The sequence below is a fragment of the Protopterus annectens genome, chromosome 15.part0 (assembly GCF_019279795.1).
Source record: "Protopterus annectens isolate FY-2018-M chromosome 15.part0, PAN1.0, whole genome shotgun sequence".
Lineage (NCBI taxonomy): Eukaryota > Metazoa > Chordata > Ceratodontiformes > Protopteridae > Protopterus > Protopterus annectens.
In genome coordinates this window covers 575,378,776-575,399,147 of record NC_056749.1, presented here as the reverse complement: position 1 = coordinate 575,399,147, position 20,372 = coordinate 575,378,776, and the positions used below count along the sequence as shown (strand labels likewise).

General features: G+C 39.2%; 1 protein-coding gene across 1 annotated transcript in view; it reads left to right on the top strand.

The window, feature by feature from the left end:
- The window catches only part of LOC122789927 (cationic amino acid transporter 3-like), a 43,418-nt gene that overhangs the window by 2,457 nt on the left and 20,589 nt on the right, over positions 1–20,372 (top strand). Inside the window, exons 2-4 of the mRNA XM_044057399.1 lie at positions 11,985–12,382; positions 13,826–13,984; positions 16,508–16,688. Of these exons, the coding sequence (XP_043913334.1) occupies positions 12,013–12,382; positions 13,826–13,984; positions 16,508–16,688 (710 nt within the window). The 5' untranslated portion in view covers positions 11,985–12,012. The remainder of the gene's footprint in view (positions 1–11,984; positions 12,383–13,825; positions 13,985–16,507; positions 16,689–20,372) is intronic.

Here is a 20,372-nt window from a genome sequence, read left to right as displayed (position 1 = left end):
ATCTTTTGACCAACATGTGTCTCTTGTTGCAAGAAAGTCTTTCTGTATTGCACAACTTATAAACAAAGGGATTGTGTCTAGATCTAGAGACATCATTGCCCCCTTACTCAGTCCTCATTAGCTCAGTAATTAAATATAATGCCCCCTTTGGCATGTATCTGTCCAGACACATGCAACAACTGGAACACTCACAGAGATACTTCACTAAAAGAATACAAGGCCAGAATGACATGTCCTACATTGACAGACCTAAAGCCCTGTCTCTATACTCTGTATCCTAGAGACTGTCAGAGGTGACTTGTGTCTGGCATACAAGATGACCTCCAACCCATTACAGATGAATTTAATGTACATATGGTATCATAAATAATCAGTCTAGGGGTCTAAACCTCATTTGCAACATAAATAGAATGGTTTGGAGGGACAGGTATACCTCGCAGAGGACACCACTGCTATGGAATAGACTCCCAGCCACATAAAACAAAGTTTATCCCTGTCCATATTCAAGTGCACCTCAGTTCTATGGAAAGTGAACAGAAAATTTACTCTAGCAGACCCCCTGTACTACTAATGGACAGAGGCACCTCCTAAATGCTGTATCCCATGCGTGATGTGATGATGTGAGGTATTGCCATCTATGTCAGGGAGAATAGGGCAGTGCATGTATAACATATGCTAGCATAGTTAGCTGGAGTTTTGTAAATAATTTTGTGTCATTTGACTATCACACTGACTTGTACAGATGCCTGTGTTAAAAATGCATCAACAGTATTATTATAACTGATTAAATATATATCTAACAAAAAAAATTCTGGAAAGGAAGAGTAGACATTTTTGAAATTGTTCTGCAATTTTCAAATACTGCAGCAGATCTTAGCAAACTTCTGAGTGTGTGTTGTATCAGAGTCAGGTGATCAAATGTTATGTCATTCTATAACCACCACTGAGAGAATGGAACACATACATCAGCTTGCATTGTTTTGTTTTCTTTGGAACCTGATATAAACATCTATGACAGTTATCACAGTTAGTTGTTAGTAGATTTAATTTCAGAGTAAGTTGGAAGCTCATCACCTTGCCTTGTGGAAGTAAGCATCTCAGCATCTAATCTTACCTTGCTGTATTAACCAAGGTAGCTAGGGAACAGCTATTCTTTAAACAGTCAGGAAATGCAGTGAGATTAGTTAGGTGGTGTTTTTCTGCATCTGTTTGAATCTGTCTAACTGTGTTATTTTTGTTTCTCCTGTGATTGGAATTCTGGTGTTTATTGTACTTAGATATTTAGTATTTTTATGGTTTCTATTTTATTATTTATTATTAAATATTTTTATACCTTTCATTGTGGCTGGTTTTTCAGTGGTTACTTTTAACATCTTGAGAGTACTTGTGCTTATTTTAGTGACACCTTGGCCACTCCCAAAAGCATGGCTGCTTTGGTTACATTCTACCATTTATGTTAGTGTTGATGTTACTCACTATAATTGGATACTCTTGTAAGAGCCTGAGAGTATTTGACTGGTGATAGCGAGGTTACCTTATAGTCTGGGCAGAAGGGGCATAGCTAGTAAATCTGTACTAGCCTTTCCCAGGCGTGTGTGTGTGTGTGTGTGTGTGTGTGTGTGTGTGTGTCAAATACCTAGGTTTGTCAGTTACTTAGAAGTGAACACAGTGTCCTAAAGTGAGTCTCGTTTGGGATCTGGAGAGAGAGAGAGTCCAGTCCAAGTGGAGTGTGTTTCCTGTCTGCTCTTGGGGGTAATTGCGTTTGATGCTGAGAGCTGTATTTGAATATAGTGTGTAAATCCATTCCTGTTTTTAGTGACCGTCTGTCACCAGTGTTAGTGGTGAGGATTGAGGCTCCTTGATTACTGGCCCGGAATAAAGAGGCCATCACATATTAATGGCAGAGCGATGGGATATTAATTGAACTTCAGTAGCCTGTGTGCAGTTGTCACTTAAGGTGTGTGTACTTTTAACAGCCGCAAAGTAAATATTCAGATTTTCATTTTCACAACAGTTTTATTTATTTTTTGTTAGTTTAGTTTAGTCAGAGAAAGCAGGCAAAGATGTCAACAAAGGATTATGGTAAGCTCACAAAGAACCAGTTGGCTAAAGTGTGCAAAGCCAAAGGACTGGTGCATGCTAACTGGACTAAAGAAGAACTGATTTTAGCTTTAATTGCAGCTGCAGTCAAGACCAGTGGCCAGGAGGGCAACCAGTCTGGTTCTGGGAATGTGCTGTCTTCAGAAACAGGACAATTCACCTTTTCCTCAGAGGACTTAAAAATCTGTCTGGAGTTAGAGACTTGAACTGGAGGCCAAACATTTGCAGATTGAGGAAAAAGAGAGACTGCATCATTGGGAGACTGAAGAGGAGAGGCAGTGTCAACATGAGTCTGAAGAGAGACTGTAGTATTTAGAGATCTAAGAGAGACTGTGGCATTTGGCGGCTGAAGAAAAGGAGAGGCAGCATCAGCATGAGAGAGAAGTGCTGACCCTTGGCCAGGGTTATGGAGGTAATGGGGAAGGGAATAACCAAACTCCAGAAGCAATACAGGTCAATACATTTCTTCCACAATTTGCAGAGGGAGATGACTTTGATAGTTTTATTCATACATTTGAAAGAGTATGTAAACAGTATAATGTTGACCAAGAACTCTGGGTACAGTTCCTGACCCCCTTACTCCATGGTAAAGCTGTAACTGCTGTTTCTATATTGTCTGATACTGATTGTTTAAACTATGAAAGTGTAAAACAATGTTTATTGACTTGTTATAAATTAACACTAGAAGCTTACAGAAAAAAACATTTGTGATAGATGAAAGGCAGGTGAAAGTGTATGCAATTATATTGCTGAGTTAAACACTTATTTTCATAGGTGGATGAGTGGGTGTAAGGTCACCACTTTTGAAAGACTGGCAGACCTCTTGGTGAGAGAACAAGCCATTAGTACTTTGCTTGAGGACATGAGAATCTGGTTGGTAGACCAGGAGTGCAACTCTGCAGATGAGCTGGGGAGAAAGGGGGATCTCTACGTAGCAATCAAGGTATCACTGCAGAAGAAGGGGATACCCAGTGCTGTTCATGAATATAAGAGAACCCATGGTGGGCAGCCTAAATCACCCTAACAGAGTCTACCAGTAACAGGGGAAGCCGCCAGTTCAGGTACATGGCCAGGATCAGGGGTTAGATGTTTTAAATGTAACCATGGGAGCCATGTAGCACAGAAATGTCCACCAAAGCAAGGTGGGGAACAAAAAGTGAGGGAGCCAGCAAGTACAAATAACAGTGTGCCAGTAGTAAGTTGTCTGGAAACAACAGGGGTACCAAACTATCACTGAAGTTTGTATCCTATCTTAGTGTGTGCAAGACAGGCCACTTCTAAGAGAAAGACAGCCTTTGACATAACTGTTGTGAAGCCTGCAGTGATTAAAGAAGAGCAGTACATGCTTGGGCAGTCCACTCTAATCAGAGTTTTAGGAGGGATCCCATTCCAAATACCTTTAGCCAGGGTTCAGATGTGTTGATAGGGAATGATTTTGATAATTCAGTACCTTATGTGTATGCAGTTATATGCAGGAGACAGGCATGTAGGTCTGGTAGGCTGGGAGAGACCCAGACAGACCCCACACCTGAAGTTGGGGCTGGTGATGTGGCTATTTCAGGGAGGGAGCTACCCTGTAGCAGTGAGCCTGAAAGTGAGCCACAGCTCCTGGTAAGTACTGATGTTCCCATGGACAGGGTGACTGCAAGGACAGAGGTGTGTGGTAGTACCCAGGCTGGCAGTGGCGCACTGCTGTCAGAAGATACTAGGCTTCCTGTGGAAGGGGAGCTGGGAGGGGGTCACAAAAGTGGAGTTGAGACAGGCTCAGCTTTTGGACCCTGCCTTATGAAGCTTGAGGGAGGTAGCTAAGGAGGCACCTGATGCTAAAGGAAAAAGAGAGTTTGCATTCTGGAACAAAGGGTTACTGTGTAGAGAGTGGACCCCTGAGAGAGGGCTTGAGGGTGAGGTAATACAGCAGGTGGTAGTGCCCTGACCCTACAATCTGGCACTTCTAGCCATAGCCCATGACATTCCTTTTGCAGGTCATATGGGCATAAAGCATACCAAGAGACATATTATGCAGATCTTTTATTGGCCTGGGATAGCAAAGGATGCAACAGGACACTGCATGACCTGTAAGCAGTGCCAAAAGGTAGGCAAGGCAGGGACAAAGTCAAGGCTGCGTTGATCCCTTTGCCTGTGATTGAGGAGCCTTTTCTGATGCTAGTTATGGACATTGTGGGGCCTCAGACTACCCAAGTTCCAGAGAGAAGAAGTATGACCTGGTGGTAGTAGATTATGCTACTAGATACCCTAGGGCAGTGGCTCTACACTCCATCGAGGCAGAGAAGGTGGCAAATTATTTGTTAGAGATTTTTAGCAGAGCAAGGGTCCTGACAGAAATACTGACTGAAAGAGTTGCCTGTTTCATGTCACATCTGCTGGTTTGTCTGTGGAAGGAAGGTCTGGTATGGCATGAATGCTCAAGCCTGAGTGTATGCTGTGGAACAGCAGGTTATGGTGCTCATTGCTCTCAGACATAATAAGTTGCAGGCAGCTTGTGAGGGACTCTTCAAAGTGGTAAGAAAAGTCTATTATGTTAATTATATGGTAAACCTACTAGGCAGGAGGAAGAAACACAAATCGTACTGTGCTAACATAATGAAGCCTCACCATATCAGGGAGGTTCTGGGAAGACTGCAAAGGGCAGGGTTGACCATTAAGCCCAGTAAGTGTCAGATGGGCATAGCAGAGCCTGCCAAAGTGGAAGCTATTCAGGCGTGGCCTGTCCCTGCTTCCAAAAAGCATGTGAGGGCATTCTTGGGGACAGCGGGGTAATATAGAAAGTTTGTTCCCAATTATAGTACAATAACTGCTCCCATTACAGACCTGACAAGGAAAAACAGGTTGGATAAGATAGTGTGGACAGAAGCCTATGAGCAAGCATTCCAAAAGCTTAAAGGGTCTTTGGGAGGACCTCCTTTGTTAGCTAGCCCAGATTACAGCAATTTCAATGGAGATGGACTGTCAAGACAGGTTACAGGTAAATGTGTTCCCAGAAAGGCCCATTTCTGTCAAGCAACGTTTTTCCAGGGTCACTTAAAAAACTAGCTTGAGTCTTCAAAAGGGGGGGTATGTGACTGCCTCTCTTTACCCTGGGCCAGTAATCAAGGAGCCTCAATCCTCATCACTGAGATCAATGAGAGACGGTCACTAAAAACAGGAATGCATTTACACAGCATTTTCAAATGCAGCTGTCTGCATCAAACACGGTTTCCTCTAAGAGCACACAGGGAACATGCTCCACCGGGACTGGACTCTCTCTCTCTCCAGATCCCAAACAAGACTCACTTTAGAGCACTCTGTCCCTGTTCTAAGTAGCTAACTCACCCACATCTAGGTATTTGATTCGCTCATACACACACACACACACAATGTATAATATATATATATATATATGTGTGTGTGTGTGTGTGTATATATATATATATATATATATATATATATATATATATATATATATGCACACACACACACAAACACACACACACACACACACACACACACACACACACACACACACATATTAATCAATACTAACATAAATGGTAGAGTAATCAAATCAAATCAACAAGGCTTTTGGGAGTGGCCAAGGCATCACTCAAATAAGCAAATAAGCACAAGTGCTCTTAAGATGTTAAAAGTAACCTGTAAAAGACCAGCCATGATAAAAGCTATGAAATGTTTAATAATAAATAATAAAATAGAAACCATAAAAATGCTAAGTATCTAAGTACAGTATACAAGAAACATACAAGTTTCAATTACAGAAGAAATAAAAATAACACAGCTGGACAGATTTAAACAGATGTAGAAAAACACTATTAAACTAATTGCATTGTATTTCCTGACTGACTAAAGAATAATTGTTCCCTAGCAAACTCAGTTAATACAGTAAGGCAAGATTAGATGCTGAGATGCTTACTTCAACAAGGCAAGGTGCTGAACTCAACTAAGAACTAACAGTAATAACTGTCACAGATTTTATATCAGGTTCCAAAGAAAACAAAACAAGCTTCTGTGTGAGTTCCATCGTCTCAGTACTAGTTGTGGAATGACATCACATTTAATCACCCGACTCTGGTATAATACACATTCAGAGTTTTGCTAAGATCTGTTGCAGTATTTGAAAATGATAGAACAATTTCAAAAACTTCTACTCTTCCCTTCCATAATTCTTTGTTTAAATATATATATATATTTAATCAGTTATAACAACACTGTTGATACATTTTAACACAAGCATCTATAAGAGTCAGTGTGATAGTAAAATTACACAAAATTACTTACAAACTATGCTGGCATATGTTACACATGCACTGCCCTATTCTCCCTGGCATAGATGGCAATACCTCTCATCATCAAACATGGGTCTCCTCAAATTATCTGTGTTATGATCAAAATTATTATCTTTAGGGATAATCTATAATTATCAACCATGGGATGGATAAGCCCAGTTTCTCAAACCAAATGGATAAATCTGAGCACAGAAAGGGAAATTATACAGGCTTAAAATAGCCTGCAATGTCAGCTAGCCTAATACTTACTTATGGACATATGAACAACAGCACTTCGTCCAGGGCTCAGCAGGCTAATTTAAAAGTCTGTGTGTTATAGAGCAAGTTTAAAAGAAGGCTAGATTGTGGGGTGTGAGGATGGAGTGGGTATAGTTCAAGTGAAAGAGACACAGAGGCACAGGTGCATAAGAAGGGGAATAAATATTTCAGGTCAGTACAAGCCAGTAGGAAATTAGCTAATTGTCTGGGATACCTGAGGGTTGATCACTGTTTTGGCATAACTTCCTGCTGAGGGAGATTAAACACTTTGTGTTCATTTTAGGTTATACCAAGGATGATTTTTTTAATTCTTCAGGAAATGTAATTGTAAAGCTATGCACTTTTAAACAAGATATAGACAAATGGAGCAGTTCCCCCCAAAAAGTTCAGTATTTAAACCGTGTTGTCTAATGTAAACATTATCTCCTCTTTCTACCTAATGGTTAGGAAAGGTTCACATTCCAAGTGTGGTGTGTTTTGCTCCAGTAGTTCAGAGCACACTGCAGTAAGTTTTGTCTCTTATATCAGATTGTGGAAACATGCCTAAAATTCAAGGGCTGGTTCAGGATGATGGAAAGATGTGTAGGCCAATGGAGGAAGAGAAGTATTTCTTTGCTGATCTGGTTGTTCCTCAGTTTTTAATGGAAAATGCAGATAGCTTGGTTATGACTTGTTCCTTGCCTTTTTCAACATCTGAAGTGCTACATGCATTTTAATGGGAGAGACGGGAGGTATCTGATTATTACATAGATCTGATTTGTTTGATTTTTATTAGCAAGAGAGTTTGCATAATATTGTGGATTTTTTTAATTTAAAGAGGTAGGGGAGTCATTACAAGTCAGTGCAGGACATGCAAAAGTTACCTAGAGTTTACCTTCCTTGAAAAACAAGCATCTGTGTGTACACTACAGAAATCTTGGAGGAACTGGTCTTTTTTTTTGTCCACATTTCCCTGCTTGATATTCTTATCATATCCTTAGGTTTGGTATTCAAAAATTGTTACTTAACAAAATGAAGCTAATTATTGTTTTATTATTTGGGACTGTTAGCTAGCTTGGCTAGTAGAAATGTCAGTGGTACATTAGCCAATATGAGAGCCTTGTTTGTCAGGCAGTGAAGTTTATCTTTCCTGCTATACTGGAGAAAGCAACATTATTTGATTTGATTTTTCTTTCCTCAGAACTACTGGCATGGACTGAAACAATAACAGCAGCTGTTAACATGTCTGGCTGTAAGGCTTCTTCTGTGCTATGATGGAACAGGATACAGACTCACTACATATGCTAATACATCAGAGGCAGTAATGGTTGCTTGCTGTATATAGAAGCAGTACCTTCTAATCTGATTTCACAATGTCTCAATTGTCTTGTTTCATGATTTCTGTGTTCAGAGGGACTGCATAAGAGACTTGCACTCCTCCCTTATTAAAAAAGTCATAAGTATGTGCAAGGAAAATGTGTTTAATGGATTTTGCAAATGATTAAGAATGGATATTAGCACAGAAATCTCAATATTTTGATGGATACTTTTAGATAGGTGAATAAGCATCATAATCTGCCATGTATCCCTCTGTTTAATAAGAATATGTTGGAATATGACAGAAGATTTTTTTTTTGGTTAGCATGTTTAAGTGCAGAGTGTTAGCAGCACAAAAACACGAGTCATATATTTGCCAGCCAAGCCTAGAGTGACTGTTAGCCCACATTGTGTGAATGAGAAACACAATGGCAACAGTGCCACATACTTTACCTCTTTTATTATAGACTGCTGCTGATTAGCATATTTAGGTTAACAAATGTGTGTGTGTGTGTGTGTGTGTGTGTGTGTTTGCATAAAAGCGTGTCGTCTATTGGCAGGTCCTGGATTGTTCCTTCTGGCTTTTTGGTCTTTATCATCATGTGGTAGGATGCACTTACATGTGGGCAGGGGATGAATGGTAACCAAACAATGGCATTCAAGCTGCTGAAAAAAAACAACAGTATACCACGATAAAAAGCAGAAATTCAATGTGATCAACAGCCAGATGTCTAGAAAACAAAACAATCCAGCATACAAGGCAGTCACATAACTAAAAATCAAATTCCACCAAGACAGAGTTGGAACAGTCACCTTAAAACAACACAAATGAGACAATCAGTTTTTAGTTGAATGCTTTCATTCTTTAATAAATACTCACAGTAAGAACTTCTTCAGATGTTGATTGTTCCAGCGCTGTCTTGGTTGAATTTGATTTTTGAAGTTTAAACAACCAGATGTCACTGCTTTTTATCATGATAGCCTGAATGGTGTTAGTTTGAATAAGTTTTCTTTTATAACCTTTCTTTTAATGTGGTGAACTTCATAGCACTTTCCAAAGAACAGAGGTTGCACACAGGTGTAGTAACTAATCACAATTCCTAGGGATAGTTATGTTCCTGGTTTTGGGGGAATATATTCTTGCAGTCAGTTTTATTGGTTGTGGCCTGCTGGGTGTAGAGTAATTAGTGGATATCTGACATGTGGTGATTATTGAAGACTACCTTTGGGAAACAGTATTGCAACTGAATGTGTTAGCTCTGTCTTGCTTTTCAAGCATGTTGGTTCATGGGGGGTGTACATGTCTAAAGTTTGCACTATAGAATGAAATGTTCTTTACTCCTGTCATCAGAACTGGCTTCATGGCACTGAGATAAGGAAAATTAGTTTGAATAAACATGGAGAAACTGAAGCACCAAGTTGGGGTAGGTACACCTGGCACCACTGCTGATTGGCAGTGATACTAGAATGCATTTTGATCAGCTCTGTAATACTTGAGATTTAGAGCCTTGCAAAGCTTCCAGATAGCCATTGCAATCAGTCAGCCTGCCAGCAGTATTACTCATCAAGTTCTGGCTACTCACATCTTTACTACTGCTTTTTCCTGCAAGTACCTGGGTTTGCATAAAGGACAGAACACACTGAAACAATATCAGCAAATGCATTTTCCATGTTTGGATAATGTGTTCTGATGTACTTATTATTGACATCATCATACATAACAGAATACTCAGTAATAGAGTTAGAAAGTGATGATTTAGGGCAACTTTGTGTGTGTGTGTGTGTGTGTGTGTGTGTGTGTGTGTGTGTGTGTGTGTGTGTGTGTGTGTAGGTAGATATAAAACATATTTGTGTATATGGACGTGTGTATATGTAAATATATATGTATGTGTGCCTTGGAGCAATCTGGACAAAGCCATAAATACTAGGGGCATTAAGGCCCAAAAATAAGGATATATATATTTTTTAACATTGCTCTTATAAACTTACAAAGTTGACAGAGTTAAAGTCCTCAACATTGTTCCAGAACAATTTTTAGGAAATGAGCAAAAAAAAAAAAACTCTATGCATACATATATATGTATATATACATGCATATATATGTATATATATATATATATATATATATATATATATATATATATATATATATATAGATATACTGAGTAAAACTTTTGCTGAGCTGGAAGGAACAGAGGAGCCAGGTACCTGTTAGACAATCAAGTCACTTTTAGTGAGTTTTCCACATCTTAATGCATTTTAATATAGTTTTGAGCACTTTTGTTCACTAGAATGGTGAAAATTTAACTACTTCAGAAAATGTGGAGTACTGGCTAAGTACTAGATTAAATAGAATAGAGGAGCTCTGTGAGCGGAAGAGGGGTGGGCTGATCTTATCTTGTCCATTTAAGGATATATATGTATATGTGCGTATAATTATAAAAACAGATTCATGGGTTTAACCCTTTTATACTATTCTAACTAGATTTCTTGTGAAAAATTTAGTAGATTCATTGATATTTACTTAAAGTTAAGCCAGTTTGTTTTGATGGGAGCTGCTGCCCTGCAACACACACACACACACACACACACACACACACACACACACACACACACACACACACACACCTTGCAAAAGTAGAAATCGTATTTTTTGACAATGTGTTCAAAAAGGCTATTCACCTCTGCTCTCTGTTGCACAGTGGCTTGAAGAAACTATAGTCAGTCATAACGCTGATAAAGCAGAGTAAACAGAACAGCTCGTCTACACCAGTGTAGGACACTTCACATTAAATGGCGTATCACAGGAGTGGCCTTAGGTCAACTGGTGCCCTAGGCAAAAGGGCTCCACAGCATCCCCTACCACACCACCTGGTGCCCCCATCCTGGCCTACCTACACCAAATAAATACTGGAAAAGCGCCCCTAATAGAGCAGCGCCCTAGGCGGCCGCCTAGTTGGCCTATGCCTAAGGCCGGCCATGGGCGTATGATTGCAGAACATCTTGATTGGACCAATTTCTTATAAGCATGGATAATTGTTACATTCTGTCACAGACAATATAAAATGGGCTTATAAATTGCCCCTCCCCTAACATGTAAACAAAGGAGGTGTGCAGTAATGTAGTGCAACACTCACCAACCTCTTAATCCTTCCACTTAAAGGCAGGAAATATTGGTGTAAGCATTCTCAAACAGTAAAAGCCTTCTAGAGTGAGTGGGGGAAGGAGGTCTGAAATAATATTTTAGTGAAAAATGTAGCTTTAAATATCTATAGCAAAAAATTAAGCCAGATGGTAAATATAGAATTATTTGTTTGGTTTCTTGCTATCTGGAATAAATATGTAATGCACACAATTCTAGATAAATATAATACAGCATGATTTGTCTGGGTTAATGGTACAAAACTAGTAATCTGTGTGCAAGGAAAGTTCAGACACATATATAGATTTAGGAAAATTGTGGTAGAATCATTATAAAGGAAACTGTACAAAACTGTTCCATGAGCCCCAAAGTCAGTATAAAGAAATAATAAGTATACATGTGTGGTAAAGATTTATTGATGCACTGTAATAGCATTATGGTCTGGCTCAATAAATAACATTAAATCTCTGGAAAAATGTTATGCATAATATGCAATTATCTAGAAAGAGGACACCTCCTTTGCAAATGGTAAAGCAATATATAAAGAACTTGATGATTTCTATTTGACTGTAAATGAAGATTTGTTGTTATGTATATGTGCCCTTTAATGTGGTTCACAACACCTGACTTTTTTTTTAAACCTTTCATCAGTATTGTTATAGACTTGTTATAAAATTGTTGCTAACTTTGCTATTTGAAACACACATCTGATAAATGCCATTTTGCCAGTTAGGCACACAGTTTGTTAATCTTTAAGTCTGGGCTGGGGACAAGTGTATTATGTGCTCATTTTAAATAAAATGTGGACTATAGCAAGAAAACTGGTTTATAACATTTATGGGATAATCTGTCTTAATATGTTCTTTACTTTTATGTTTATATTTCTGCAGAAAGAGAAACTTAAAAGATCCTGAAAAGATGGCCACTAGAAAGGTAGCTGAATTTGGAAAGAAGCTGATCCGTAGACAGAAGATGGACTGCAGCATGAAAGAGACCCGCTTTGCCCGCTGCCTGACCACCCTGGACCTAATTGCCCTGGGGATAGGAAGTACTCTTGGTGCAGGGGTCTATGTGTTAGTAGGGGAGGTAGCCAGGGACAAAGCGGGTCCTGCTATTGTGCTCTCTTTTCTGACTGCTGCAATTGCCTCCGTACCTGCAGGGCTCTGCTATGCTGAACTTGGGGCCCGGGTCCCCAAAACTGGGTCTGCCTACTTGTACAGCTATGTCACTGTTGGAGAAATTTGGGCATATATCATAGGATGGAATCTAATACTTTCTTATGTAATAGGTAAGTAAAGAAGATGAGATGCACTGATTTCTAAACAACTTAATTGCAGCATAAAAGTAAGGGTTTGAAATGTGAAGATTGAGCTGGCTTGCCACATGTCTAGCGGTACCACCAGAGAGTTTAAATTGATTTTGACAAGCACTACAAAGTTGTACTGAATTGTTCTATCTTCATAGTTGCACAGCTCAGGGATGAAGGGCACATTCTTCTTTTAGAGTTGCATTACCTCCCGGTTCTGGCATATTTTGCTATTTTGATTATTTTTAAAAGACCGAACATTGGTATATTGTCTGAGATTTATAATGGAATACTCAAACAATATGTGCAATTTTGAAACTAGTAGCCAAACTGGCACATTCACCATGAAATAGACCATATATGGAGCTGATGGAAAATCTGTTCAAGGGGTGCATACCTTTAAATATGTGACGGGGGAGGCTGTAATGTACACTGACACATACCTTAATTTAATGCTGTATGCAGCAAGAAAAAAAATACAGAACTCTGTTGTGCAGCCTTAAGATATTTTTGCAATGAGAAAGGTGGACTGAATCTTGAAAGCTGAATTTTCAGTATGCATCTCTTAATAAAGATTGCATTAGTAGGTAATACCAAAATTTTGACATATTCTTCAACCAAATCTTTTTTGCTTCAGAGAGAGAGAGAGACAAGAACTGCAGGGTTCTTTCTTGCTTATATGTGGCAGTGTCCTGTATCTGTGAGTGCTGGCCTCAAGCTGCCATGCATCTTTCTTTTAAAACTGTAGTGTCTTGTTAACTGCCTTTTTAACTTGCATTTCTTTTGAAGGTAAGGATGAAGACTCTTCTACTGCACTGTTGCCCTAATCTTAGGTGGCTAAAAATAAGCTTATACTTTGAGACAACATTCAGTGGCCTTTCCCAAAACATGGAGTAAAAAAGGGAGATGTCCTTGAACTTTCCAAGTTTATGTAGTGTGCTGCTGTCGTATAGATTAGGTTATTATGCTGTAGGAATTTCCCAATATATAAAAATCATGGGAGTATGCTCCCAAAACATCCTCCACTGGGGGTGGAATGTGTGTGTGTTAGACTTGGTTTGTGGTCTACCTACACCACAGCCTGAGCTCCATCTCTGTTTGCTTGGGGTAAGGACAGTGATGTTTCCTGACATCTGCATGTTGTTTCTTTGTGTAGTAACACAATAAAATGTTTTGCACTATCAAGCAGTGAGGAGGGCTGTTATGTTTGGTTCTGCTTTAGAATACTATCTGCTTTTACCAAGGTCTGATTAACTATATGAAAGGCGTCCAATTAACTATATGAAAGGCTTTTGTTCAATATCCATTTATCAAACAAATATTTCTGGTCTGATTTTAGTATTGGAAGAAAATAATCATTTAAGTGTGCTGCCGTTTTTAAACTGTTTAGCAGCATTTTCCACTTTTATATCTTCTTTCAATCAGGCACAGCGAGTGTCGCCAGAGCATGGAGTTCAACTTTCGACAATCTGGTTGAGAAAAAAATTTCAAGCTTCTTTGAAGGACACATCTCTGTGAATGTACCAGGGGTTCTAGCAAAATATCCAGATATATTTGCTGCAATACTGATTATGCTTCTGACAGGTCAGTAGAATGTCTGTAATTTTTTTTGTGCCGTAGTTCTTGCGCATCGATCCTTGTGAACATTTGCTTGTCTGGTTTCTTACCTCAGCTAATGATGTAGAGTCACTTCACTCTTACTCATGTCATTGGTCACTGTGAAGTTTCTGTTTGACACTGAGGTCCAGCTGTAGAATAATTCAGCATCTGCATGGGTTTTATTTCTTTTTTATATTAGTCAGTGACATCTGCTTGCAGGCTTTACTTTGCAATGAATATCTTTTGGCACTTCAGATTCAATTGCAAAATGAGTTAGGATCCTGGGAAAGCTGATGGATTGATAATCATTTTTGTAGCATTTTCCCTTCATCTGTACTAACTGCACATCCACAGATGCAAACATGTCTGTTTGTACTGAAAGTAAAGGGCTTAGACCAAAGGTCCACAAAAGTAATACCTTTCATATGTAAAAAGAGTATTCCATTTCCTATTGCAGTGTTTTATAAAAATGTACATGTTTTTTTCCCACAGTGCTTATATAAAGGTTGGGAGGGTGGCCTAATGGTTAAGGTGTTTACCTTACAAAGACAAGGTGCAGGGTTTGAGTCTCACAAGGGATAATTGGCTAGGCTTAAAAAATGGTTCACAAGGGCAGTTAGCCTAGTACTATTCTATTATATATATATATATATATATATATATATATATATATATATATTCACTTCATAATCTCGAAATACTGAAACATCGAATTTCAGTATCTCGAAACTATGAAACCGAATCCACAAAACACCGAAACTACAAAACCCTGAGCCCCAAACCATGCAATTCAAAACACCAAATACTAAACTATACATACACCACAACACCCACATCACAACATAAACAAACAAAAACTACACACATACACAACTCATACACACATAAGCAGGGGGGCAAGCCCCCTTGCACCCCCCTACTTATATATACTAACTCCGAGATTGCATAAACAGGAAACAAAAGCAAACTCACACATGCGCATTCTCCAGTCCGTCACACACACATCAAACAAATCAGCACACTCAAACACACTCTAACCACCACTCAAATCCCTTACAAAGCACTCACTTAGCTGACAAATCACCTAGATACACACACGGCACAGCGCACCATAAACACACAATCCCGGACATCACGTAGCGTAAGGCCATAACTGCAAATTTGAGATATTCAAATTCGTGATTATGAACTTTTGCTATTTTAAACATTTGGGTTTATAGTCTCAGGATTCTGAAATTCGACATTTCAGTATTTCAAGATTATAAACGGCGGCTTATATATATATATATATATATATATATATATATATATATATATATTATTTTGTACTTTAAAAAACTGTAGAATGTGACATGCACGGTACTTCCTGGTACAATGTATGGTACTGTTAGCAAGCTTAATCACATTTAGTCCAAATTTTCTGCTATTTAGAAAGTGAAAATTAAGTAAGAAGCAGTCTTTGGAGGACCATGTTGTAACCACTAAAGAATTGGGGTTAGTACTTTCAGGATATGAGGTTTGATAGTGCAGATCTTAAGCAGGTTCAAAATTGACTGCTCTGATGATTTTAATAGTTTTCTGTATATGGTACATACACACCTACTCACCTACATGAATTTGGATCCATTTTGTAAACAGGAAAAACAGACCTGTAATTCTATAGCATTCATATTTTTGAGGCAAAAAATAATTTGAAGTACATTGTGTTTCACAGCAAAATGTATGCTATTTTAGACTGTAAATGTCATCTTAATGTCTTTGGCTGTTACACATACAGTTGCTTTAGCATTTTGTGGCAGAATGAGGAAAGGAAAATAAATAGTGGATGTTTGTGAAGCTTGTATAGCCTAAATTTGGGAACGTATAACAAATGTGTAACACAGTTGACTTTTAATGTTTTTACTTCTTTCTTGAAATAATTTTTTTCTATACATCATTTGCTACATTATAGGCATCAAATACACAATTTTTTGGACACTAATTATATCATTTCTATTCATCATTTATTACCATGTTTATAAGTTATACATTTTTTGAGTTCATGTAGATGCTTTGACTTCTGTCTACCAGTATCCATACTGGAGCCATTGTATGTATATCAGTCTTACGAGAACTTATTTTTCTGTCAGAGGATTATAGTATTTCCGATAAGGAGTTAACACTTGATGAAGGAAAATGGCATGTTATTAATAGAGATGCAAACGGCTAACCAGGAAGGGCAGTACACAAAGCATGGACTAAAACATATATTTTTCAAGACCAGTTAAATGTTAAGGCAAGACACATATCTTAGAAGTCAGGAGGAGGGCAAATAATCTGTCCTGTTCATGATGAACAAAACAGTTGGTGATAGTGTGGTGCAGAACCATTTTTGGGAAATAGGCTTGAAGTATGACAGTTGGGTGTTTTTAACTGGCACAGTCACATGTTTGATGTGAACTCATAACTTTCAATAAGAAACTGTTGCTCTGATGTGCCTGACATTTCCTTTTTTCCTTTTATCCATAGCCTTGTTGGCGTTTGGTGTCAGTGAATCTGCATTTGTTAATAAGTGCTTCACTGCGGTAAATTTGTTCGCTCTTTCTTTCGTCATCATTTCTGGATTTGTTAAAGGAGATTTCAAGAACTGGAAACTGACACAGGATGACTACTTTGACAACATGGCCAACTCCACTGTCAGTAACTCCAGGTAAACAGCTTATGATAATGAAGTTCTTACTGTCTACATAAAGTTGATTGCTGTATGCTTTAGACACTTTGTCTAATTTGTTTTGGGTTTTCAACTTCTTTGTTTAGCTCTTTTTGACTTGCTGCAGCCGTAAAAGTTTTCCTTGGCATTGAACCAGCTTAAATAGTTGTTTCTTTGTCAATTGCTATTCTTGAGTCCTTATATGGGGACAGACCTGACCAACAGTGCCATTTGTGGTTAGTCATTTAACACTTTCATTTTAACCAGTAGGGCATTTGGTTGTACTTAATCAGGAAACCTAGGCATTGTTGAATGGTGTAGGAACGGTGAATCAAGAATGTCTTAAGTTTCCTGTTGTCAACATTTTGCTAGCTCAGGGCTGTCTACATCATGCATTGACTTTACTTTGGACGTGGAGAGTTTTATCTTCTCCCTCTTCTCTGAGGTTGTGGAACCTCGTCATGGGTAGTTTTAGAAATTGTGAATGCAGGGGGGCTTGCCCTCACATTAGGAAGTGCAGGGTAGCTTACATGAAAATGTGTGTGTGTGTGTGTGTGTGTGTGTGTGTGTGTGTGTGTGTGTGTGTGTGTGTGCGTGCTTAGTGACCTTGGGAGTGTCACTGTTTTGAGACTGTGCCCTCATGAGACTTTAGATGTTTTAACTTCATCTCATATTGATTAAATAGCACATGATTAATCACAATACACCTTATGGGCATGGGAGGATGGCATAATGGTTAAGGTGTTTACCTTACAGACGCAAGGTGCATGGTTTGATTCTCACATGGGGTAATTGGCTAGGCTTGAAATGACTCACAGGGGCAGTTAGCCTAGTATGAGCCTATGTCTTGGTTTCTAGCTCATTTTAACAGAGCAGATGGAGAACTGCTTCATTTGATGCCATCCAACAATAAAAATAATTGTTTTAATGTCTGGCATTATAGTATTCAGTGTGGGGACAGTTGCTTGTAAAAAAAAACAATAATTTTAGTAACTAGTTTACTAGTTCAAAATTACTGGTCTCCCACCAGGACACAAGTGCTCTTTAGCAATTGAATTCTGCTAGCTGAGTATACTCAAGTAACTCTGCAGTCCGCGGCTACCACCCCACCCATACAATCTAAGAAGGAATCAGTACTGCAGAGCTAAACAAGGATATACATTTCAGCCTGAAGAGCAGGGTCAGTCCACCCAGGCATTCTACTTGGCACACTCAAGTAACTCTGCAGTCTGCGGCTACCATCTCACCCATACAATCTAAGATGGAATCAGTACTGCAGAACTAAACAAGGATATATATTTTGAGCTTCAAGAGCAGGAGCACACTCAAGCAACTCTGCAGTCTGTGACTACCACCCCGCCCATACAATCTAAGAAGGAATCAGTACTGCAGAACTAAACAAGGATATACATTTTGAGCCTCAAGAGCAGGGTCAGTCCACCCAGGCATTCTACTTGTACATATGTGTTATGAGAGTGAAGCTATAACATTAGCAGTTTTTCTTAGTAGTTCACAGTGTGCTAATAAAACTGACTGTTGTAGCCTTGTGTCCCCCCCCCCCAGCTAGTGCAGAAATCCTAACTGTCCAATAGAGTGTATACATTTAATTCAGATCTCTGGGATTAAATTAACAATCAAGCAGCCCTCTCAGTGCTTTCTGCCTTAGTTTGTAACACTTGAGCCCCACATGTTTATTTGCATCTCTATACATTCCCTTTCATTGCTAATGTATCTCCCTACTCTAATCTGTGCACAAACTGGCTACTAATAAGCAAGTCAATGTGAAGACACACTTCCAACCTTAATAAACATTGCGGTCTCTTCTCTCCTTCACTTTACAATTAAAGTTTGAATTATTATTCACCCTCTCTGAGGCCTTCACTGACAGATTTCCACTGATTGCCTCTCTGGTTTCGCTGGTTGCTTTGCATTCCACCTGGTTTACACCCCTTGTGCTATCCCCCTCCCCCAATACTAAGTCTATATTAGAATCCTGCTGACCATGGCGCCATCTTTAAATTACTAGTCTCCCACCAGGACAAAGTGCTCTTCAGCAATTGAATTCTGCTTGCTGGTAAGCCATTAGACCTCAGGCATTTGTTTAAAGTGTTCAGATTTGTAAAGTAACACTACCTTTTTGCTGCCCATTACTCTTGTCTTGGTGCTGTCATTATTCCTGTCTTGGTGGGCTCTGGTTTCACTGGTTTCTTTGCATTCCACCTGGTTTACACCCCTTGTGCTATCCCCCTTGTAAAGTAACACTTACTTTTTGGTGCCCATTACTCTTGTCTTGGTGCTGCCCATTACTGTTGTCTTGGTGGGCTCTCGTTTCACTGGTTTCTTTGCATTCCACCCAGTTTACACCCCTTGTGCTATCCCCCTCCCCCAATACTAAGTCTATATTAGAATCCTGCTGATGTCTTGGTGGGCTCTGCCCCACTTCGTTTACCCTTGCTATCGCTTGGGTCTCTCTGCTCCCCTGCCCTGCCCACAATTCCCTCCCTCCCCCACTACCTCTACATTTATAGTAATCACAAACACACCCACAGCTCAACCTCACATCACCTCCACCAATCACAGCTCCTCAAGTTAGATCACATTACACCACACCCACTTGCTACACCACAAAATACTCCCAAACACTCTCTTTCCCGCTAGGCATTATTACATCACCCCGCACTACTTACCCTTCCACATCTAGTGCAATCCTATAATTCCTATCCACACCTCCACCTAGAACCAACTTAAACTTTATAACCATGACTATCACACAACTAAGTCTAGTCTGTCTTCTCATAATTCTTTATAACTCCACAAGTTATCACTCTAGCAATATCCCTAAACTTAGCAGCACAACACTATATTATGCACTCTCATATACAGACACCGCACATATCTGCTCACAATTGTTCAAGAACTACATAACAGACCAATTCAGAACTAAATACATATGCTCTCATTCCTACTCCAAAAAAACACAATAGTTTCTCACACTCATCACCAAACTCCAACATCTGTATCACCATTTTAACACCAGGCTCACCATAAGTGGGGACATCTACCCCAACCCAGGCCCAAATCCACCCTGTCCAACACTAACTGCTGCAACACAAATGTCAGGACATAACACCCCCACTATCTTTATCCCTGGACAAATCAATGACAGCAGCAAAACTAACCATCTTTTAATGCTAAATATTAATATTAGAAGTATCAAAAATAAAATACCTGAACTCCAGGCCACAATAACACACTACTCCCCAGACATAGTTGCTTTAACAGAAACCTGGCTAAATAAAAACATAGCTAACTCAGCATTTCTCCCTACTGGCTACAATATCATTAGACAAGACAGACCACTTTGTAAAGGGGGTGGAACTGCCTTACTGTATAAGTTCAACTTAACTGTACATCAGTTACCAAACTCCTACCCCTCTCCCAATAATTGGGACATACTTATCTCACAACTTCAACTTCATCTTAAAAAGGTCATCACCACAATTGTGATCTATATTCCACCTGGTAATACACCTGCTAGCCTTGAAGACTTCTTATCCTGGTGTTCTTCCACATACTTATAAGAAACCCTTATTCTTGAGGATTTCAACCTAGATTGGTTCACCTGTTTATCAGAACCACCAAGTAATCTAATAAATCTCAATGGCTACCAGCAGCTAGTCCAAA